The 16,949-nt window shown below is 41.2% G+C and overlaps 1 protein-coding gene across 1 annotated transcript in view; it reads right to left on the bottom strand.

The window, feature by feature from the left end:
• Positions 1-354: 354 nt before the first annotated feature.
• The window catches only part of grin3bb (glutamate receptor, ionotropic, N-methyl-D-aspartate 3Bb), a 59,701-nt gene continuing 43,106 nt past the window's right edge, over positions 355-16,949 (bottom strand). The window contains exons 4-9 of the mRNA XM_052038273.1: positions 11,648-11,793; positions 8,465-8,580; positions 4,168-4,319; positions 3,427-3,591; positions 2,534-2,592; positions 355-751 (exon numbers count right to left, since the gene is read on the bottom strand). Of these exons, the coding sequence (XP_051894233.1) occupies positions 355-751; positions 2,534-2,592; positions 3,427-3,591; positions 4,168-4,319; positions 8,465-8,580; positions 11,648-11,793 (1,035 nt within the window). The remainder of the gene's footprint in view (positions 752-2,533; positions 2,593-3,426; positions 3,592-4,167; positions 4,320-8,464; positions 8,581-11,647; positions 11,794-16,949) is intronic.

The following is a 16,949-nucleotide window of genomic DNA, read 5'->3' on the forward strand; positions in this document are numbered from 1 at the left end:
CTCCTCCTTTAAGTCTGATGCTGGTGACATAGATTTCCTCAGATTCAGCTACAATGTTAAGCACATTTTCAATATACATACAAATTTTTTATTATTGAATTTTTCGAGGACTGTTTCCACCTTGGGTTTAGTGAAAGCACCTGAATTCCATGTGCTAGTAAAAATAAATTGCATCTGTTGACATTCACTTTCACTTAATCGACGATACTTGGCAATTAATGCTCATGCAGCAAAAGTGCTTTGAAATGTGCTTTTATGGATTCCAAATGGTCAGTTGAAGATCTCTGAAGAGTGCAGCCACTTTTATTTATACACCAGTCAAAAGGTCCATATTGTATAAAGTCACGGCCACCATCACCTTTTGTCATTATTTTCTTTACTGCCTGTGCTTGCAGGAGTCAGGTGACTGTCTTTAGACAGCGCAATGCAAGCAACCAATTCATCCCTCTTGTTCAAAGCAACTCGCAGCTGTTCTTTAATTGCCTGTATCCTTCGCTCCAGTTCTTTTATTTCATTATCATGTGCATTCTTCCCTCTCTGTTGACAGTTACCAATTCCTCCATTCTCACAGATGACACCGGATGATTCTTTTTCTGATTGGAGCGCGTAATGGTCCCCTGCACAGCCCCCTGGCTCAGCCTGACGTTTTGCATTGTCTTTGACGATGATGCGTCTTTGGTTGTTCCATCTGGTCTGGGCAGTTGCTCGTATTGTGATTGGGGGCACCTTCTGGATCTTCTGCAGGTTGCATCTACAAAACAAATATCTATTACTATAACTTCTCCATATGTCTGACCTTTTATCCATGGAGAACTTGTTGCTCTGGTATCTCTATATTGTAGACAACACTAGAGATAACTGAGATGAAAACATACAGACCATGTGCAGTCAACAGGAGTTTGATCTATACGCCCCCACCCCCACTCCCCCCCATTTATTTTATCAAGGAAAAAGTTATCAGAAATGCTTTCGATACATGACGTTATCAAGCAAGTTAGCCTTGGACTCTCTCCTGAGATAACAGTGTGTTCCATCTCCAATACACTATATGCTATCTCTCAGACTCTAAAAGATAAACTCCTGAACTGTTGATCTCCGAATCTACCTCATTGTGGTCCTTGCACTTTATTTGTCTACCAGCACTGAACTTTCTCTGTAACTGCAACACTATATTCTGCATTCTGTTTTCTTTTTACTACCTTGATGTGTAGATGGCACAATCTGTCTGGATGGCACACAAAAAAAAAGCTTTACACTGTACATTGGTACACATGACAATAATAAACCAATAAACCAATACTAATACCAATGACGTTGCATGGTATATTGGTCTATCCTTATATCTTCCAGTGTCTTGTTGCTTATTGGAAATTTAGCCAAATTTCTTTTTAAAGTGTTATGACAGACTCAGTTGTTTGCCTGTTTGCCCTTGGAATCAGTTCAGTGCAAATACACCAGAATGCCACCAAGGTCACAAGAGTTTAGTTATGGCAAGTGATTGTGTAAACTCAGGTTGTATTCCATGGAACAGAAAGCTAAGGGGTGACGTGACTGAGGATTTTGGAGTGGAGTTGATTCAGTTGCTAGACAAAAACTTCTTCCACTGCCGGGGCAACTCAGGACAACAGGAGAGGACATTAAATTTAGAGTTGGGAGGGAAGTTAGGAAAGTCTTCTTCACACAAACAATAATGGTTACCATATGAATTAATAATTTTAAACCCAAGATTGATAGATTATTGCTGGTCAAAAGAATTACAAAATATGGAGCTGGGCAGATGGTTGGAGATAGGATACAGATCAGTCAAGATCTCAATGAATGTCAGAACAAGGTCAAGGGTTTGAAGGTTTTTATGTTTCTAGTTTTGTGTCCACATTGCAAATCAAAAATCTACTGATATCAACATCCATCTCTCCATATTTTAGAGACTGTGTCCTGACTTTAGCAGCAGAGTGACACAGCAGGTAGTGTTGCTGCCTCACAGCTCCCGTGTCCCAAGGTCATTGCTGACCCCTGGTGCTGCCTGTGTAGAGTTTGCATCTTCTCTCTGTTACCATATTGGTTTTCACCCAGGTGCCCTAGTTTCCTCCTACATTCCAAAGACATGCTAGTTGGCTTAATTGGCTATTGTTAATTATCCCTCGTGTTGGGAGAAGCAGAGTGCTGTGAGAGGTTACAGGGAAATGTGGGGGAATGGGATTATTGAGCCAGCATTGACTTGATGGGCCAAATGGTCTCCTTTAAGTTATAAAATATATGAGACAATATAGCTCCCTTCAATCGTTTTTTCTATATAAGCAAATCCTGTTTTCAAGACTTCGCTACATAAGCAAGATTCCTAAATCTGGGAGTTTTCATTGCTTGACCAATTAATGAAAATATTAACAAGAAAAATGTCCAGGTGACAAGGGGATATGTTCCATATACTGTGTATATTAGCTTTGTATTGTTTTTGGCACAGCTATAGTTTTGTCTTTAAATCAGATGTATTGAGCTGCATCTAATAGTTTGCATCCTAACATGAAAACCATACCTTTTATCTGTCTTCACCTTTTGCTCTTCAAAGGTCATATTTAAAACACGGTGGATTTTCTAGCAAAATGAAAATAACCAATTATATTAGAAACACTATTTACATGTAGTTATTTTAACAACCAGAAGTTTGAGTCCTCTGATCTCAATCTAAGAAAAACAGTCACCTAAAACATACTTTGCTCTTCAAATGTTACTGCTACTGCTACAGATCACCATGAAAAGGGGGAAGAATGATGGGGAGATTACAGCAGTATCCGAAGCAAGTCGCACTGCTAGACAGTGATTGGAAGCAGATCCCTACCTGACTTGGGAATGCTGTGATTCATAATGTGACCCAACCTGAGACCAGCCAGCTCAGTGTAAAGGGTGGATCTTTAAGGACAGTCATGGTCTGGAGCAGAAGTTGCTAGACTTTTACTGATCACCACTGTGAACATGTCCCCACCACCATCATCTCCCCAAGATATCTGGCCTACCTCTGTCCCAATTATCTTTACAACCATTTCCTCATTATTATCTGCCAGAACAGCTCCTGCAGTCTTCTCTCGAAACACCTTCCCTGTGGCAAATACCTTTGCTTTACAAATTTCTCCAGTGTATCTCACTATTACCCCCAATACCCTCCAGGGATGCATGGACCCCATGTTGAGAAGTTCTGAACTGGAAGACATACTGAGATGAGAGTTGGCGAAAGCTTTCACCAATACTTTCTGTTCTAGCCTACGTAGAACAACTTACTGTTGCTCAGCCTATTATCTATGATCAGAAATTAATGATGGAACAAAATCAATCAAGTTCTTCAACATACCCCCATTACAATGACTCTTAACTTGTTTGTTTGTTTGTTACTTCCTTCACCTTGGGATGGAGATGCCTGTCTGAAAGCCTTACCTGGCTTGTGTGGAGCCAGTACTTAAATTTTTTCCGTTTCCTAATCCTTGGAAGAACCAGCCTGTAGACAATATGCTCCCCAACAATTGTCAGTAAAGATCCAGCAAAGCCCAGGCAGAGTAAAACGAAGAGCCCCGAGAAATGCTTGATTCCCATTTGCAACGTCTGTAAAAAAAACACTTTCAGTTTTCAACTCTCTCATTAGGGAGGGATGGACCAGAGTCGTACATTACATACTGGAAAAGACACCAATCTGACATATTCTTTGTTAGAGTCACAATTCCCATGCTTTGAGAGTGACAGTGGCTGCCAAGCCCAAGTACAAGGGGAATTTGTATCAGTTGGTTTAACTACAAATCAGCAGCTGACACATTTCAGCTAAATGAACATCCCAGAGGTGACTTTGCTAAGACACAAAATGTATGAAAAAGGTAGATTTGGAAAATCTTCTGGCTGTAGAATAAGGAGACGGGGAGTCATTCTTGTCACTGTCAAATGTAGGACAAGTCTCAGATGCCACAGACTGATCAATCCATGTAGCGGACTTTGTAATGTAGTTAAAGTGGAAATATGGAATCAATAGGAATAAATTTTAACAATAGAACAGGGTGAATTTTGAATTTGATGGTTATTATTAATGAACAGTCACCTTGAAATACATTGACAATAAAATCCTATCCTATCTTTGGGAGGCAAATAAAATGGGAGAGATGGGAAACAAACTGGCCTCAAGTTTCTTACCTCCGTCACTTCAAAGGTTCGCTTTCCACATGGAACCACTTTGTACCACTTGTCATGCAACATATCCATGAATCCGTCAGATTTGTAGCGACTGATCAATTCAGAAATGTTGGAATTTAGCCCAAAGTTTTGTGGCAGACCAATTCCATAACCTGCAAAGACAAAGCCTTTAAATATAAATCTCCACCAACAGCAGTGAGTCTGGAAGAAGAGATCAGAACAAGTAGAAGATCCTTGAGGTGGCAGCATGGCGATTAATTAATCTAGAGAATTGGGCTAATTATTTTCATTATTCATTTTTCTGTATCTGGAAAATTTATTGTCCATTGCTAGTTCCTTTGAGGGGAGGTGGTGAGCAACCTTCTTGAACTGCTGCAATCCCTCTGGTAAAGGTGGTCATACAGTGCTCTTGGAGAAGTTCCAGAATTTCCCAATGACATTGAAAGACCAGTGATATATTTCCAAATCAGGATGCTTATGACTTGAAGGGGAACCTATGGGTGGTGTTCCCATGTGCCAGCTGCCCTGATTTATCTTAATAGTGGATGATGTGGGTATGGGTGGTATTATCAAAGAAACCTAGGCAAGTAACTGCAGTGTATTTCATAAATAGTTCATACTGTAGCCACTAGGCCTAAGTGGAGGGAATTAATGTTAAGAGTTGATGGGTGCTGATCAAGCAGGCTGCTTTGTCCTGGAAGATGTCAAGCTTATGGAGTCATAGGATGGTACAGCACCGTAACAGGTCCTTGGCCAACCATGTCCATGCTGTTGTACTTACCTATACAGGTCCCATTTATCTGTATTTGATTCATAGCTTTCTACACCTTAGTGATTTAAGTGCTTGTTGTAATGATACCTGCCTCCACCACCTCCTCAGGCAGCACATTCCAAATTTCACCCACTCTGTGTGAAAAACTTCCTCCTCTGATCCCCTCCAAGCCTCCTACCTCTCTCCTTATACCTGTGCCCTTCAGAGTCTTTGGAGTTGCATTCATCCAGGCAAGTGGAGAGCATTTCATCATGCTCCTGACCGTGCTTTTGAAAGAGTGGAAAGGCTTTAGGGTGTCAGAAAGTAAGTCACTCACTACAGGCTACACAGCCTCTGACCTGCTCTTGTAGCCATGGTATTTATGTGATTGCTCTGGCTGGATTTCTGGCCAGTGGTGATGGTGTTACCTGTCACTTATCCCTCCATGCCAGAGTATCGTCTAGGTCTTGCTTCATGCAGGCATGAACTGCTTTATTTGCTGAGGAGTTGTAAATGGAGTTCAACATCATGCAGTTATCAGCAAACATTCCCACTTCTGATATAATGATGGAAGAAAGGTCATAAATGAAGTAGCTGAAGATGATTGGGACCAAGACACTTCTCTGAGAAACTCCTGTGGTGATATTCTGGAGCTGGGATGCCTGACCTCCAACAACCACAACAAACCTTCCTTTGTGCAATGTATGGCATCAACCATCGGAATATTTTCCCCTCGGTGCTTTTGGCTTCAGTTTTGCCAGAGCTCCTTAATGCTGCACTTGTTGTCAAGGGCAGCCACCTCACCATTCCCACCTCACCTCTGGATTCAGCTCTTTAGTCCATGTTTAAACCAAGTCTGCACTGGAGTGGTCCTGGCAAATCCAAGCTGGACATTGGTGAGCAGGTTATTGGAGAGTAAGTGTGACTTGATAGCACTGTCAATGACACCTTCCATCACTTTGCTGATGATTGACAGTGCAGTGATTGGGCAGTCATTAGACAGATTGGATTTATCCTGCTTTGTATGAACAGGACATAGCTGGGCAAATTTCCACATATAAATGCTAATGTTATAAATGTACTGGAACAGCTTGGCTAAGGGCTCGGCTAGTTTTAGTACAACAGCTGTTTCTTGACATCATGTAGACTGAACTGAATTAGCTGAAGACTGGCTTCTGTGAGAGTGAGGATCTCAGGAAGAAGCCAAGATGGATCACTGCTTTGGCACTCTGGCTGAACTAGCACTAATGTGCTGGCCCCAATGATCACTGAGACTGGGGATATTCTTGAAGTTTCCTCCTACTGTTAGCTGCTTATTTGTACACCAGCTTTCACAGCAATGATCTGGAGGCCCATGTCCAAATCCCACCATAGCTACTGGAGAATTTAAATTGTTAATTAAATAACCTGGAATAGAAATCAGTACATTGATCATAAAATTACTGAATCGTCACAAAAATCCATCTGGATCATCAATTAGGGAGGGAAATCTATACTGTCTGGTATAAATATGACTCCAGACTATTGTTATGTAGTTAAGTTTTAACTGCACACTGAAATGGCCCAGCAAGGTTTTCAGATGTGATGAATTCCTATGTCAACACACATTGATTACAGTGGGATGGACCAGCCAGCATCAACCAAAGACAGGAATCACACACAACAAATGTACGCCCAACCCAGTCAATCCTCCAGATTCCTCCTCCCAAATATCTAGGGACTGGTCCTCAGGTAACAGTTTTAACATAACTTAACTCGCAGAATCATTCCCTTCAACCAACATTCCGGATTCTCCGTCACAATCCCAGGATATGTTCTGTTCCAGGAACAGGGCAGACCAACCTGAGGTGGCAGCAGGGTGGTAAACATGTAAAAGAGAGTGGCAAGGGAGTACTCAATATTGACTCCAGACTCCATAACATTTCATGGTATCAGATCAAACACACTGGTGATTACTTTAACCCTCGTACAGTTGATGGATCAGTGCCGTTCCATTGAATGCCACTTGGAAACAGAGGGTAACAAGAGCACAGAATGTGTACTCTTTCTGTGCACATTCTGTGGCACTAGCAGTTCTGCAATGATCACTCACAGAGTAATTTGGTAATGCCACAGTGACTGAGCTGCCTAAATCCTGAAGGGCACAGCGACTAGACTGGGTTTGTAGCCACTGGTGAGAGAACCTATACAAGTAAACTTACTTGACCTTGTCCAGATCAATCTCCTGCTGCAGCTGCATCTGTTCATTGAAAAAATAAATACTATATTGGTAGGTGAGACCACTGCACAGTCCTTTGGGAGGCAAAAACCTTTTTTTCACAGGACAGTGTGATATGCCCAAACACCGGCTCCCAAAAACTTTTCAACCATCTACATATGTCATGAATGTGATGGAATAATCTACTTGTCTTAATAAGTGCTGATACAATAAAACCAAAAAGCTTGACAAAATCTAGAACAAAGCAGCCTATTTTAAAACTCCCTTCAATACTGGCAAACTGTGATGTGTACCATCTACAACATAGACTGCAGCAACTTGCTCAGGTGTTTTTGACACCACCTCCCAAACTTGTGACCATTACTACCTAGAAGGATAGAGGAAGCAGGCAAATGGGAAAACCACCAAACTACAAGTTCCTCTCCAAATTACACAATATGTTGACTTGGAAATATACTATGGTTCCTTCATTACTACTGGTTTTACACACTAGAACTACCTGACCAACTCAACTGTGACAGGACCTTCACCATACAGACTGCAAGGACTCAAGAAGATGGATATGAGACACCAACTTCCCAAATGCTGTATTGCCAATGTTGCCCATCTTTTGTAAATGAAATAGAAAGGAGCTTGATTCTAACTTTCAAACTGTATCAATTTATTAAACCAGTAGATGGCATATTGATAGATGGCATATTGATAGAGGACATCTTGCAACCAGGCTGCTACACCATAGGGTAATATGTTGCTTTTCAAACAGCATTGAGGGAGTAAATTGTCAAAGATGTCAATGAAAGAGGAATATCAACAAGGATCATGAGAATTTACTTATCTTCAAATGGGGTTCTTAATACACTTCAAAAGAGCCGTCCCTGATAATGCCACATTCCTTTAGTCCTATTTTGAACTGTTAATTGAATTAACTGTTAAAATATAGGAAAATGGCTTGAATGTACAAAATCTGCTTCAGAGCAACATGCATTATCTGTGAGGTCTAGCTAACAATGTTTAAAGTGAAAGATATTCATTAGTTAATTGACCAGAGAGTTATTTAACATGAAATTACGTATTATGCTGTACATTTGCAATCTAAATAAAGCAGAGAAACTACCGGGTTTCAGTACATACAGTGAAAAACAGTCCAATGCAGGTTGGAATCATTTGTTAGGATCTAGATAAAAGCTAGGAAACTTCAGGAAAGAACATATATGATTTTGTTTAGAAGGACTCCTTTAAGAACTCAGAATGTGATAAAGTGCATTCACTTTCACTAAGTTAAGAAAATTGCTGCCTTGAACACATTTTCCAGAATAGCACCTTCTTACCTTCAATCGCAAATGGCTTGCCCACTGTTATCAGCTTGCACTCAGCATCAATGGATACTTCATAATCCAACAGTGCCTTGTCCATGATGAATGCATCCAGTTTTGATGGGTCAGTCCTACAATTCAAAACATTAGTTATTAGGTTTGGACTTTAGATTCCTAGCTTCTATCCCCGGATTCTACTGTGTTATTTAATCTCAGCTGATGCAGCAGATAAGTCTACATTAGGTCGCGTGTCTTATATAAGCAGCCAAGGAGAAATTTCCCCTTCATAATCTAGACTGACTTGGTTTAGTATTGACGGAGTGTCCCATCGATAGAGATGCCATCCATTGGATAAGTCATTAATCCCCAATTCTCTCTTGCACAAAGATCTATATTTTGAAGAATAAAAAAAAAATTAAAAAGCAATGGAGTAGGAGCAGCCAGAAGCTGTGGAGAAATATTCAGCCAATCAGTTTACTGAATGGCACTACTGCATCCTGGGAAACTCAGTGTCCGGATTCAGTAGAGTCACAACTCTTGGCAAAAAGTAACAATCCCAAGGATGGGTCTCTGTGGGAAGCCGAACCCTTCAGGTAAAACCTTTAATTTTAGTGTATGTATTTAATAATGTTATGAAATGTGTTAATTATTTGGGGATTTTACATTTGGGGAAAATGTTATTTCAGGCAATATAAATTTGATGGTGAGAAAGCATTTGGAGTAATTTTTGAAGAAATGGTCCAGATTTTGCAGTCAGTGGAGAAGGAATGGTCATTGTGATTGTCAGTGAGGCCATGGATCGTGGTAAAAGGGGATGGGCATAGATAATGAACTGGGGAGTGGGGACAGGCCCCGGAATTAGAGTAGGGAAAGGGACCATGTGGGGGTGAGGTGAGGATGGAACCACATCAGGAGGTAGAGCATGGTGGACTGGGGTTGCAAGTGTCAAACATGCATTTGGCTGGCATTACAAGTGTGATCAGGGAGGATAAGGGAAGGGGCAGGATCAGCCAGACACTTGGACCCAGATATATGGGCAGTAGGAGAGAGTAATGGGAGCAGACACTAACAAATTAAAGGAGGCCTTCCTGCAAGACGACAGATGCCTCAGGCTCACCAGGCAATGTTGTTCCCTTGAAAAAAACGAATGCGGCCCTCAACCCTCAAGGTCAGTTCACCATGAGTGACTGTCACAACGTATGGGCCAAGTAAACTTTGGACAAGTGACTTCAAAACATGAATTTCACCCTACTGCATCGATGCACATGCCTTCTACCCCCTGTTCTAGTTCTACTTTGTGGAAGTGCATTTTGTGTGCACAGAGCATATGATTGCATTTCACAGTTGTTGTTTAAGTAAAATTCACATGTGTGCACACAGAAACATTGCATAACTCTAGAGAACTTTTAGCCTCCATAATTTAAACAATCAGCTGAAAATTATATGTCAATCATCCTCAGAAATCTGAAGGAAGTTGGGAAAGAAAGAAGAGTGAGGAAAAAAGGAAATTGCAAAAAAAAGAACAAAGTTTAATTTTTAAATCCCCGATATTAAGTACATTTGAAGGGATAAGAATCTACCCCAGATTTCCAGATTTTGGATTTTGGCATGGTGGTAGAGCAGTTAGTAGCAGGGATCTGAAAAAAGATGAAACTTGTGGTAGAGTCCCCAACACAATGTGCAGGGCTCTGGGCAAAGCAGTCTTGTAAACCAGATGGCTATTTTCACAGCAGCACAGCAGTTAATTCTGCTGCTTCACGGCTCCAGGGACCTGGGTTCTGTCCTGACCTCAGATGCTGTCTGTTTGAAGTTTGAATGTTCTCTCAGTGACTACTTGAGTTTCCTCCAGACGGTCCTGGCTCCCTCCCACGTCCCAAAGACATGCTGAGTAGTTGATTGGCCACTGTAAATTTCCCCTTAGTGCAGGTTAATGGCAAATGGAAATCTAGCGGGTGCTGATGGGCAGATAAGTTGCAGAGGTACAGAGAAACAAGGAGGGGAAATGCAATTAATGGGGTTATTTCAATGGAAGCCAGCATGACGCAGTGGACTGAGTGGCCTCACTTGTGTCATTATATGTATTGAAAACAGTTTAAATGCATGTAGGTTACCTGGAATTTTTGCAGGAGTAAGTGAACCGACTGTTGGTCTCAGTGTTTGCATGTTGTTTACAGTGGGAAGAAAGCTGTAGGCTGGAGAAAGATATCAATGGACTTGCAGATGGGCATGGAATTGTCGGGTGGAATTCAATCCAGAGAAATGTTGAGCTAAGGATTTTGTAGAGGGAAAACAAGATGAACAAGTGCATATAAATGCCAGGATGCTACAGAGGGACCTTGGAGTGGTTGTCCAGACAGCCAGAGAGCATGCAGATACCTTTCTTTGTTAGCAAGGCATACAAAATACAAGAACAGGTAGATTGTGTTAGAGCTACATAAACACTAAATACCAGAGCTAGCATGTTGGATACTGTTCTGGTCCCCACGTTACAGGAAGAATGCCATTACATTACAATTGTGCATTCAAGATTGCGGTTGTTGCCAGGACTGGAGAATTTCAGTAACAAGGAAGGATTGGAAACTCTAATGTTTCTTTCAGAACAGAGGAGGCTGAGAAGAGACTTAGTTAAAGTAGGTAAGATTCTGGTGGCCTGGAAAGAGTGGCTGGAAAAGGCGACATGAGAAAAAAAACTTCATACTCAGAGGTATGGAACTGCCTTCCTGAAAGGAGCTAGAGACAGAAACACTCATTGCATTTAAAAAATACTTAATTAAGGTAAATGACAAAAAGATAAATCAAGAACTGGAGACTGAAAATAAGCTGGATGGTCCTCTTTCAGCTGACGTGGACACAATGGGTCTTTTTCTATGGCGTAAGTAATTTTCTATTGGACATTTCTAAGCTGGCATTTCCTGATGAAATATTTGGAATACAAATCTTAATCACTAACGGAATTCTTAATAGATTGCAGGTTGTAAATAACTTTCCATTCAGTTGACACCTGCCTCACAAAGGCTCCAGCTGTGTGGAAATTAAATTAATTTGACAGGTAAATCCCTTTGCCAATTCTATACAATTTTCCTTATTTGTTATTGAATTCATTCATTAGCTAGAATCTCTAGTTCTTGACAATGGACACAAATGTTACACTGACAATGATGCACTTTTCTGTGATAATTGGATTGTCAGGCTGCTTACGTCAGATGAGCCACCCCATCCAGTGTCGTTGGAACATTGAACCTTCTCGTGTATTCGTGCATCTCAGGAAAACTCTTCTTCATGTAGTCCTCTGCACTGCTCTCTCGCACTGTCCCAAAGTGAAAACCCTGGGATGGATGGTGAAGCTGAACAACAAATGTAACAAAACTGAAGTTAGACTTTGTATGGCCTGCCTTCCACACAGGGATGTGCAGAAGAGGTGGGGGGAAGACACCATTGGCAGAGTCCCTGATGGTCACTTTTTTTATCAAGGACATGGGCTCTCTGGTTAGAGGCATAGGGTCATAGACTTGTTCAGGATGAACAGGCCATTCAGCCCACCATGTCTATGCCAACCATCATGCTTATCTATACCAATCCCACTTGTTGGCATTAATTCCATATCCCTCCTTGCCCTCCTCATTCAAGTACCTGTCAACAAGTCTCTTAAATGTTGTTACTGTTCCTGCCTCCACCACCTCCTCTGGCAGCTCATTCCAGATACCAACTACTCTTTGTGTGAAAAATTTACTTCTCAGATCTCCTTTAAACCTCCTCCATCTCACATTAAGCCTATGCCCTCTGGCTATACCTCTATCATGTCACCTCTCAGTGGGGGTTGGGGTGGGATAATGAATTCCCTCAGAGCCTCTGCAGCCTCACTGTGTGGCTTCAGTGGAAGTAAGTTTATCACAGCGCCTGAGGAAGTTCAGTCAGGTGTACCTTCTGTGTTTGGTTCAGGATGATCTGCTGTAGGTGGCTTTGTTTTGGCTGCAGTAAAGCTCAGGTCTGGTGCACTGACACTTTCCAAAAGCATCCAACCTGTCAAATACCTCAGGCAGTTCCTAAATTTATACCAAGATTTTGAACATTTCTACCAGCATTCTGAAACATGAACGTAAAGTGGAGGGCTGTGCAAGATCCCAACCTCCACTGATCTCCAGTGTTTTGCTTTTAAAGAACCGGTTATGAATGGCCTTTTGCAGCCTTCTATGACCTCACTCCTCATCCCAAGGCCTTCAACCTGTTGCTCTGATCCTATCCCATCCAGTCTCCGCTCCACCGTAAGTGGCCAAGTCTTCAACAATCTTAGCCTTATTCCTGGGTTCTGTCCTCAAGTATCTTGACCTCTTGTTCTACCTTTAAAATATTCTGACTGTATTTCATTCTTACCTTTCCAAGTTGTCAGATCTGCATGCTGGTCACTGTGTCACTCCCACCATGGCATAAGTAATATAGCTCAGGTAATTTATAAATTACATTGTGGTCGTGGACATTCCTGCCTGCATTCTGAAACATTAAGAGTTTAGAAGTGGTAGAGAGGAGTCTGATACAGCCACAGTCAAGCCTGATCCTGTCCTCCCCTGTCATCCACATGTCCACTTTCTAGCAAATGCCCGAGGACATTGATCAAGAACTGGAACGTTGGCGGACTGGGCCAGCACAGTGGTGCAGCCAGTAGAGCTGCTGCCTCCACACCAACCTGGGTTCAATCCTGGCATCCACTGCTGTCTTTGTGGAGCTTGCATGTTCTCCCTGTGACTGCATGGGTTTCCCCTGGGTGCTCTGGTTTCCTCCCACATCCACGAAAGGTTGGTAGATTAATTGGCCTCTGTAAGTTGCCAATGGTGCACAGGTGAATGGTAGAAACAGGGCTGGAGGGACGGTGGATGGGTGGAGTTGATGGAATGTGGGGAAGAATCATTTACAGGGAAAATTAGTTTGGGAATGGAATTGCTCTGTGTGCTGGCATAGACTTGATGGGCCGAAATGTCTCCTTTCTATGTCATAAGAAAACATAGAAATATAATAAAATTTCCTTCTTCCCCCACATCCAAGATGCTGAAGACAATTGGAACAAGCTAAATGCCATCCAATTGGAAACAACAAACTGGGCACAACCCAGGATAAAATTTAGGGCCTTCTGATCTTTAAAAATCAGTTCTGTAATGGAAACTGTTCGATCACTGAGCTTTCAGGGTAATATTAAGATTAATTCTATTCAGCCATATAATATCTCACATTTCCAATCTCATCCTCTGCTAAATAATTACAAATCGAGGCTCTAGTTGACTTCTCACATGATTTATCCAATCTGCTACTAGCATGCTACATAATTATGGTGTTAATTATTCAATATCTAGTATATTCATATTCCTGCCATTTTTCATTATTCTAGCTATGTGGTTTTACACAGTTATCTCTGGGCCTAGGATTGAAATCTAGCCATGACTGGAAATCCTGGTTATATCATAGAGTAACACAGGTCTTTCAACCACTGTCTACACTGGAGATTTACTCCATATGACTCACCTCGCTGAATGCTATTTTCTTGCTTTGCTGTTAATATTCCATTTTTTTTCCACACAACTACCAAATTCCCTGCTGAGAATCTATGGACTCTAATTCAGCCACAGTTTGTGGGAGAGAATTTGTAAAGATCTGTGTTTAGCATCTCTTTAAATAATTTTGGGGCCGCCTTAAATCTGCATCCTTGCACTATTTTCTCATTCACCTGTGAAACAATTCATGACTTTTTACCTTGTCCTAACTTTTGAGGTTATCCCATAGCCTACGCTTTAGTGATGAAAGACCTAACTTCTTAAATATCTTCCCATAATTAAAACCCTTTATCCCTGTAGTAGAATCACCCTTGAGATATGACATTTTGCTGCTCACCACTGCATTGCAGAAGTCAAGAACAGCTCCACTGGTAAGGTAGGGAATGATTTTTTTTGATTCATGCCACTTCTGTATTCACATGTAAAAGGGGCACCTTGCTGAGCTTTCTGCTGGAGCTAAGGGCTGGAATCCATAGAGGCACTCATACCCTTACAGCTACCCTACTGGTACCGTCCTGCCATGAGTGCCACCTCTTTTGTCAGATATCTTTCTCCAGTTTTTTACTCATTTCTGATTTCTTGGACCTGGAAACACTTCTGCTTTTGCAGGATTTCTTCTGGCAATTCTGCCAACTTAATTCTGAGGAGCTACCTGTTGAATCCAGTTGTGAGTTGCCTGATTGCAATCTCATTTTGGTTCAGTCTATTTGAGGTTTATTTTGTAGTGAATTGTCCAATACTTCGTCTATAACAGCAGGAGAGATGTTAAATAACATTCAGTTTGAGCCTTCAGCATTATTTAATGTTGGTTCTTCCATGAGTGAACACTAGCTGACATGATTCAGACCAATATGGTTGTAAATCTCAACTGAAATGGTTTTCTGGGTGTTGCACCCAAAGATATTTATGGACATAAGTTGGGTGAGTTATACACTGGGAAAAGTGCCAGATTACACAAAATTCTCAGAATAAAGACTGTGAAGTCTAACTTCCTTTGGTCCGTTCTGCTATATTTATGGTCCTTTCACAAAGACCATCAGGGTACCCCACAGTAAATGGGCTTCAATAAAAAAAAAACTGCTGATCATGAAATAAAAAACAGAATGGGTCCTCAACCTGAAATGTTTTCTTTTCTATAAGGCTCTGCCTGACCAGCTGAATGTTTCTAGCATTTCCTATTTTTTGTTTCAGGGTGAGGCATAGCACTATTACAACACCATGAAAAAGTAGTAATGCAATTTCTAGGCCCATATCTTTCAGAAATCCTTTCTAAAATGAAACTACGTTGTGCTCCTTCCAAGTGGTTTACATGGGGAAAAGCCCTAACTTGTTCAATATTGAAGACTCCAGTGTTTGAACTTTCCATGGAGTGCTTCAAATTTCCACAACAATTTCACTGAAAAAAAAATCATCTGAAGACTCTCCAAGGTTCCTAGAATCACATGCAAATTCTATCCCTAGAATTCCACAAACAACTGGAAGGCAACAAAATGATCTTTTTCGGCTTATTCCAGTGTTTATTCCAAAGAGAGTGCTACATTTGTAACCGACCAGCACTTTATTCCTTTTTACAAAATTTGGAAATGACAGTCATATCATCAACTTTTGCTTAACTAGTTTCCTCTAGTATTCTCAGATTTAATTGGTGAATTGCCTACATGCAGCTTCCATTGTACTCTGAATAGTAAACTCCACTAATTCCCTGCAGTTCTACAAGCACAATATCCATCAACCTTGTGAAAATAAGGTATACTTCTTTAATCTGCTTGATGGTAGCTCAACCCTATCGTCTTCCAGTTAAAGTAGTTGAAGCTTGCAGACCAGAATATCTTAGCATCAGTTCCAAGTGTACAGTCTGCAGATCCACAAGGGCATAAACTTGATCCCAATACACTTGGATTAGAGAGGAGATAAATCACCAATGTTCTTCCTTCTATTCCTATCCATGATTTTGCTGGAGAATAATGAAGAATGGTCACTTGGGTGAAGTACTGAAAAAAAATCTGGTCCTATGGCAAAGTACCCCCAGGAAGGAAGCATTGCTGCATAGAAGTGGAGGGCACAGGGCAGGATACACATTTTAAAAAGCTGAAGTATCATGCTAAATGAAACAGTCTAGATAGGCTGTTTCTTTTCCTTTGGAACAGAAAAGCTAATAAGAGACTTAAAAATGAGGTACAAAAATTATGAGGGATTTAGAGAGTAAATAGGAAGGACCTTTACCATTGGGGTGAAAAACTGGGAGGTATTGATTTTAAATAATTGGTAGTAGGTTTGGAGGGACATGAGGAAAACAGTTTTCATCCAGAGAATGGCAAGGATCTGGAAGAGGTAGAAACCCTCCACATGTTTAGACAGTGCTTGACAGTGTATTGGAAGAGTCATGAACCTGCAAGTTACAGCCTTGTGGCTGTTTCTCAAATTGCACAGACATGGTGGGTAGGAGGGTCTTATCCTCTATGGTTCTATAAAATGAACTTAGCCAGGTCAGTATTGGGAGTGTTATCTTGTGTAAGCTTTTGCTAGATCTTGACCTGGGAATGCTCAATGGAGTAGTCCAGAAAAAACTTTACTGACGTGTGCGGTATCTATGGATGCTTAATGCCCAAAGAGTGTCTGAAAAGGGTCAGCAGTCTTACCAGAGAATTCACAATCCTTCATTTTAAGAAATGGTACAGAATATATGAAAATTTAACAATTGGTCACTGCACGACCAGGCTCAAGGACAGCTTCTATCTCGCTGTGACTAATATGATACATGAGAAGAATTTCTGTAGGTAGGAGGGATTACCTATGTCGGCACAACATTGTGTGCCGAAGGGCCTTTTCTGTGCTGTACTGTTCTATGTTCTATGTAAGTCAATGACTGGAAAGGCCTAGTAGATTCCACAATAAAAATTACCGTTCTGTGGTCAGAGGTTATGCAGATCCTTTGAAGTGGGAATACTATGGTGAAGAAG

The sequence above is a fragment of the Pristis pectinata genome, chromosome 24, assembly GCF_009764475.1.
Source record: "Pristis pectinata isolate sPriPec2 chromosome 24, sPriPec2.1.pri, whole genome shotgun sequence".
Lineage (NCBI taxonomy): Eukaryota > Metazoa > Chordata > Chondrichthyes > Rhinopristiformes > Pristidae > Pristis > Pristis pectinata.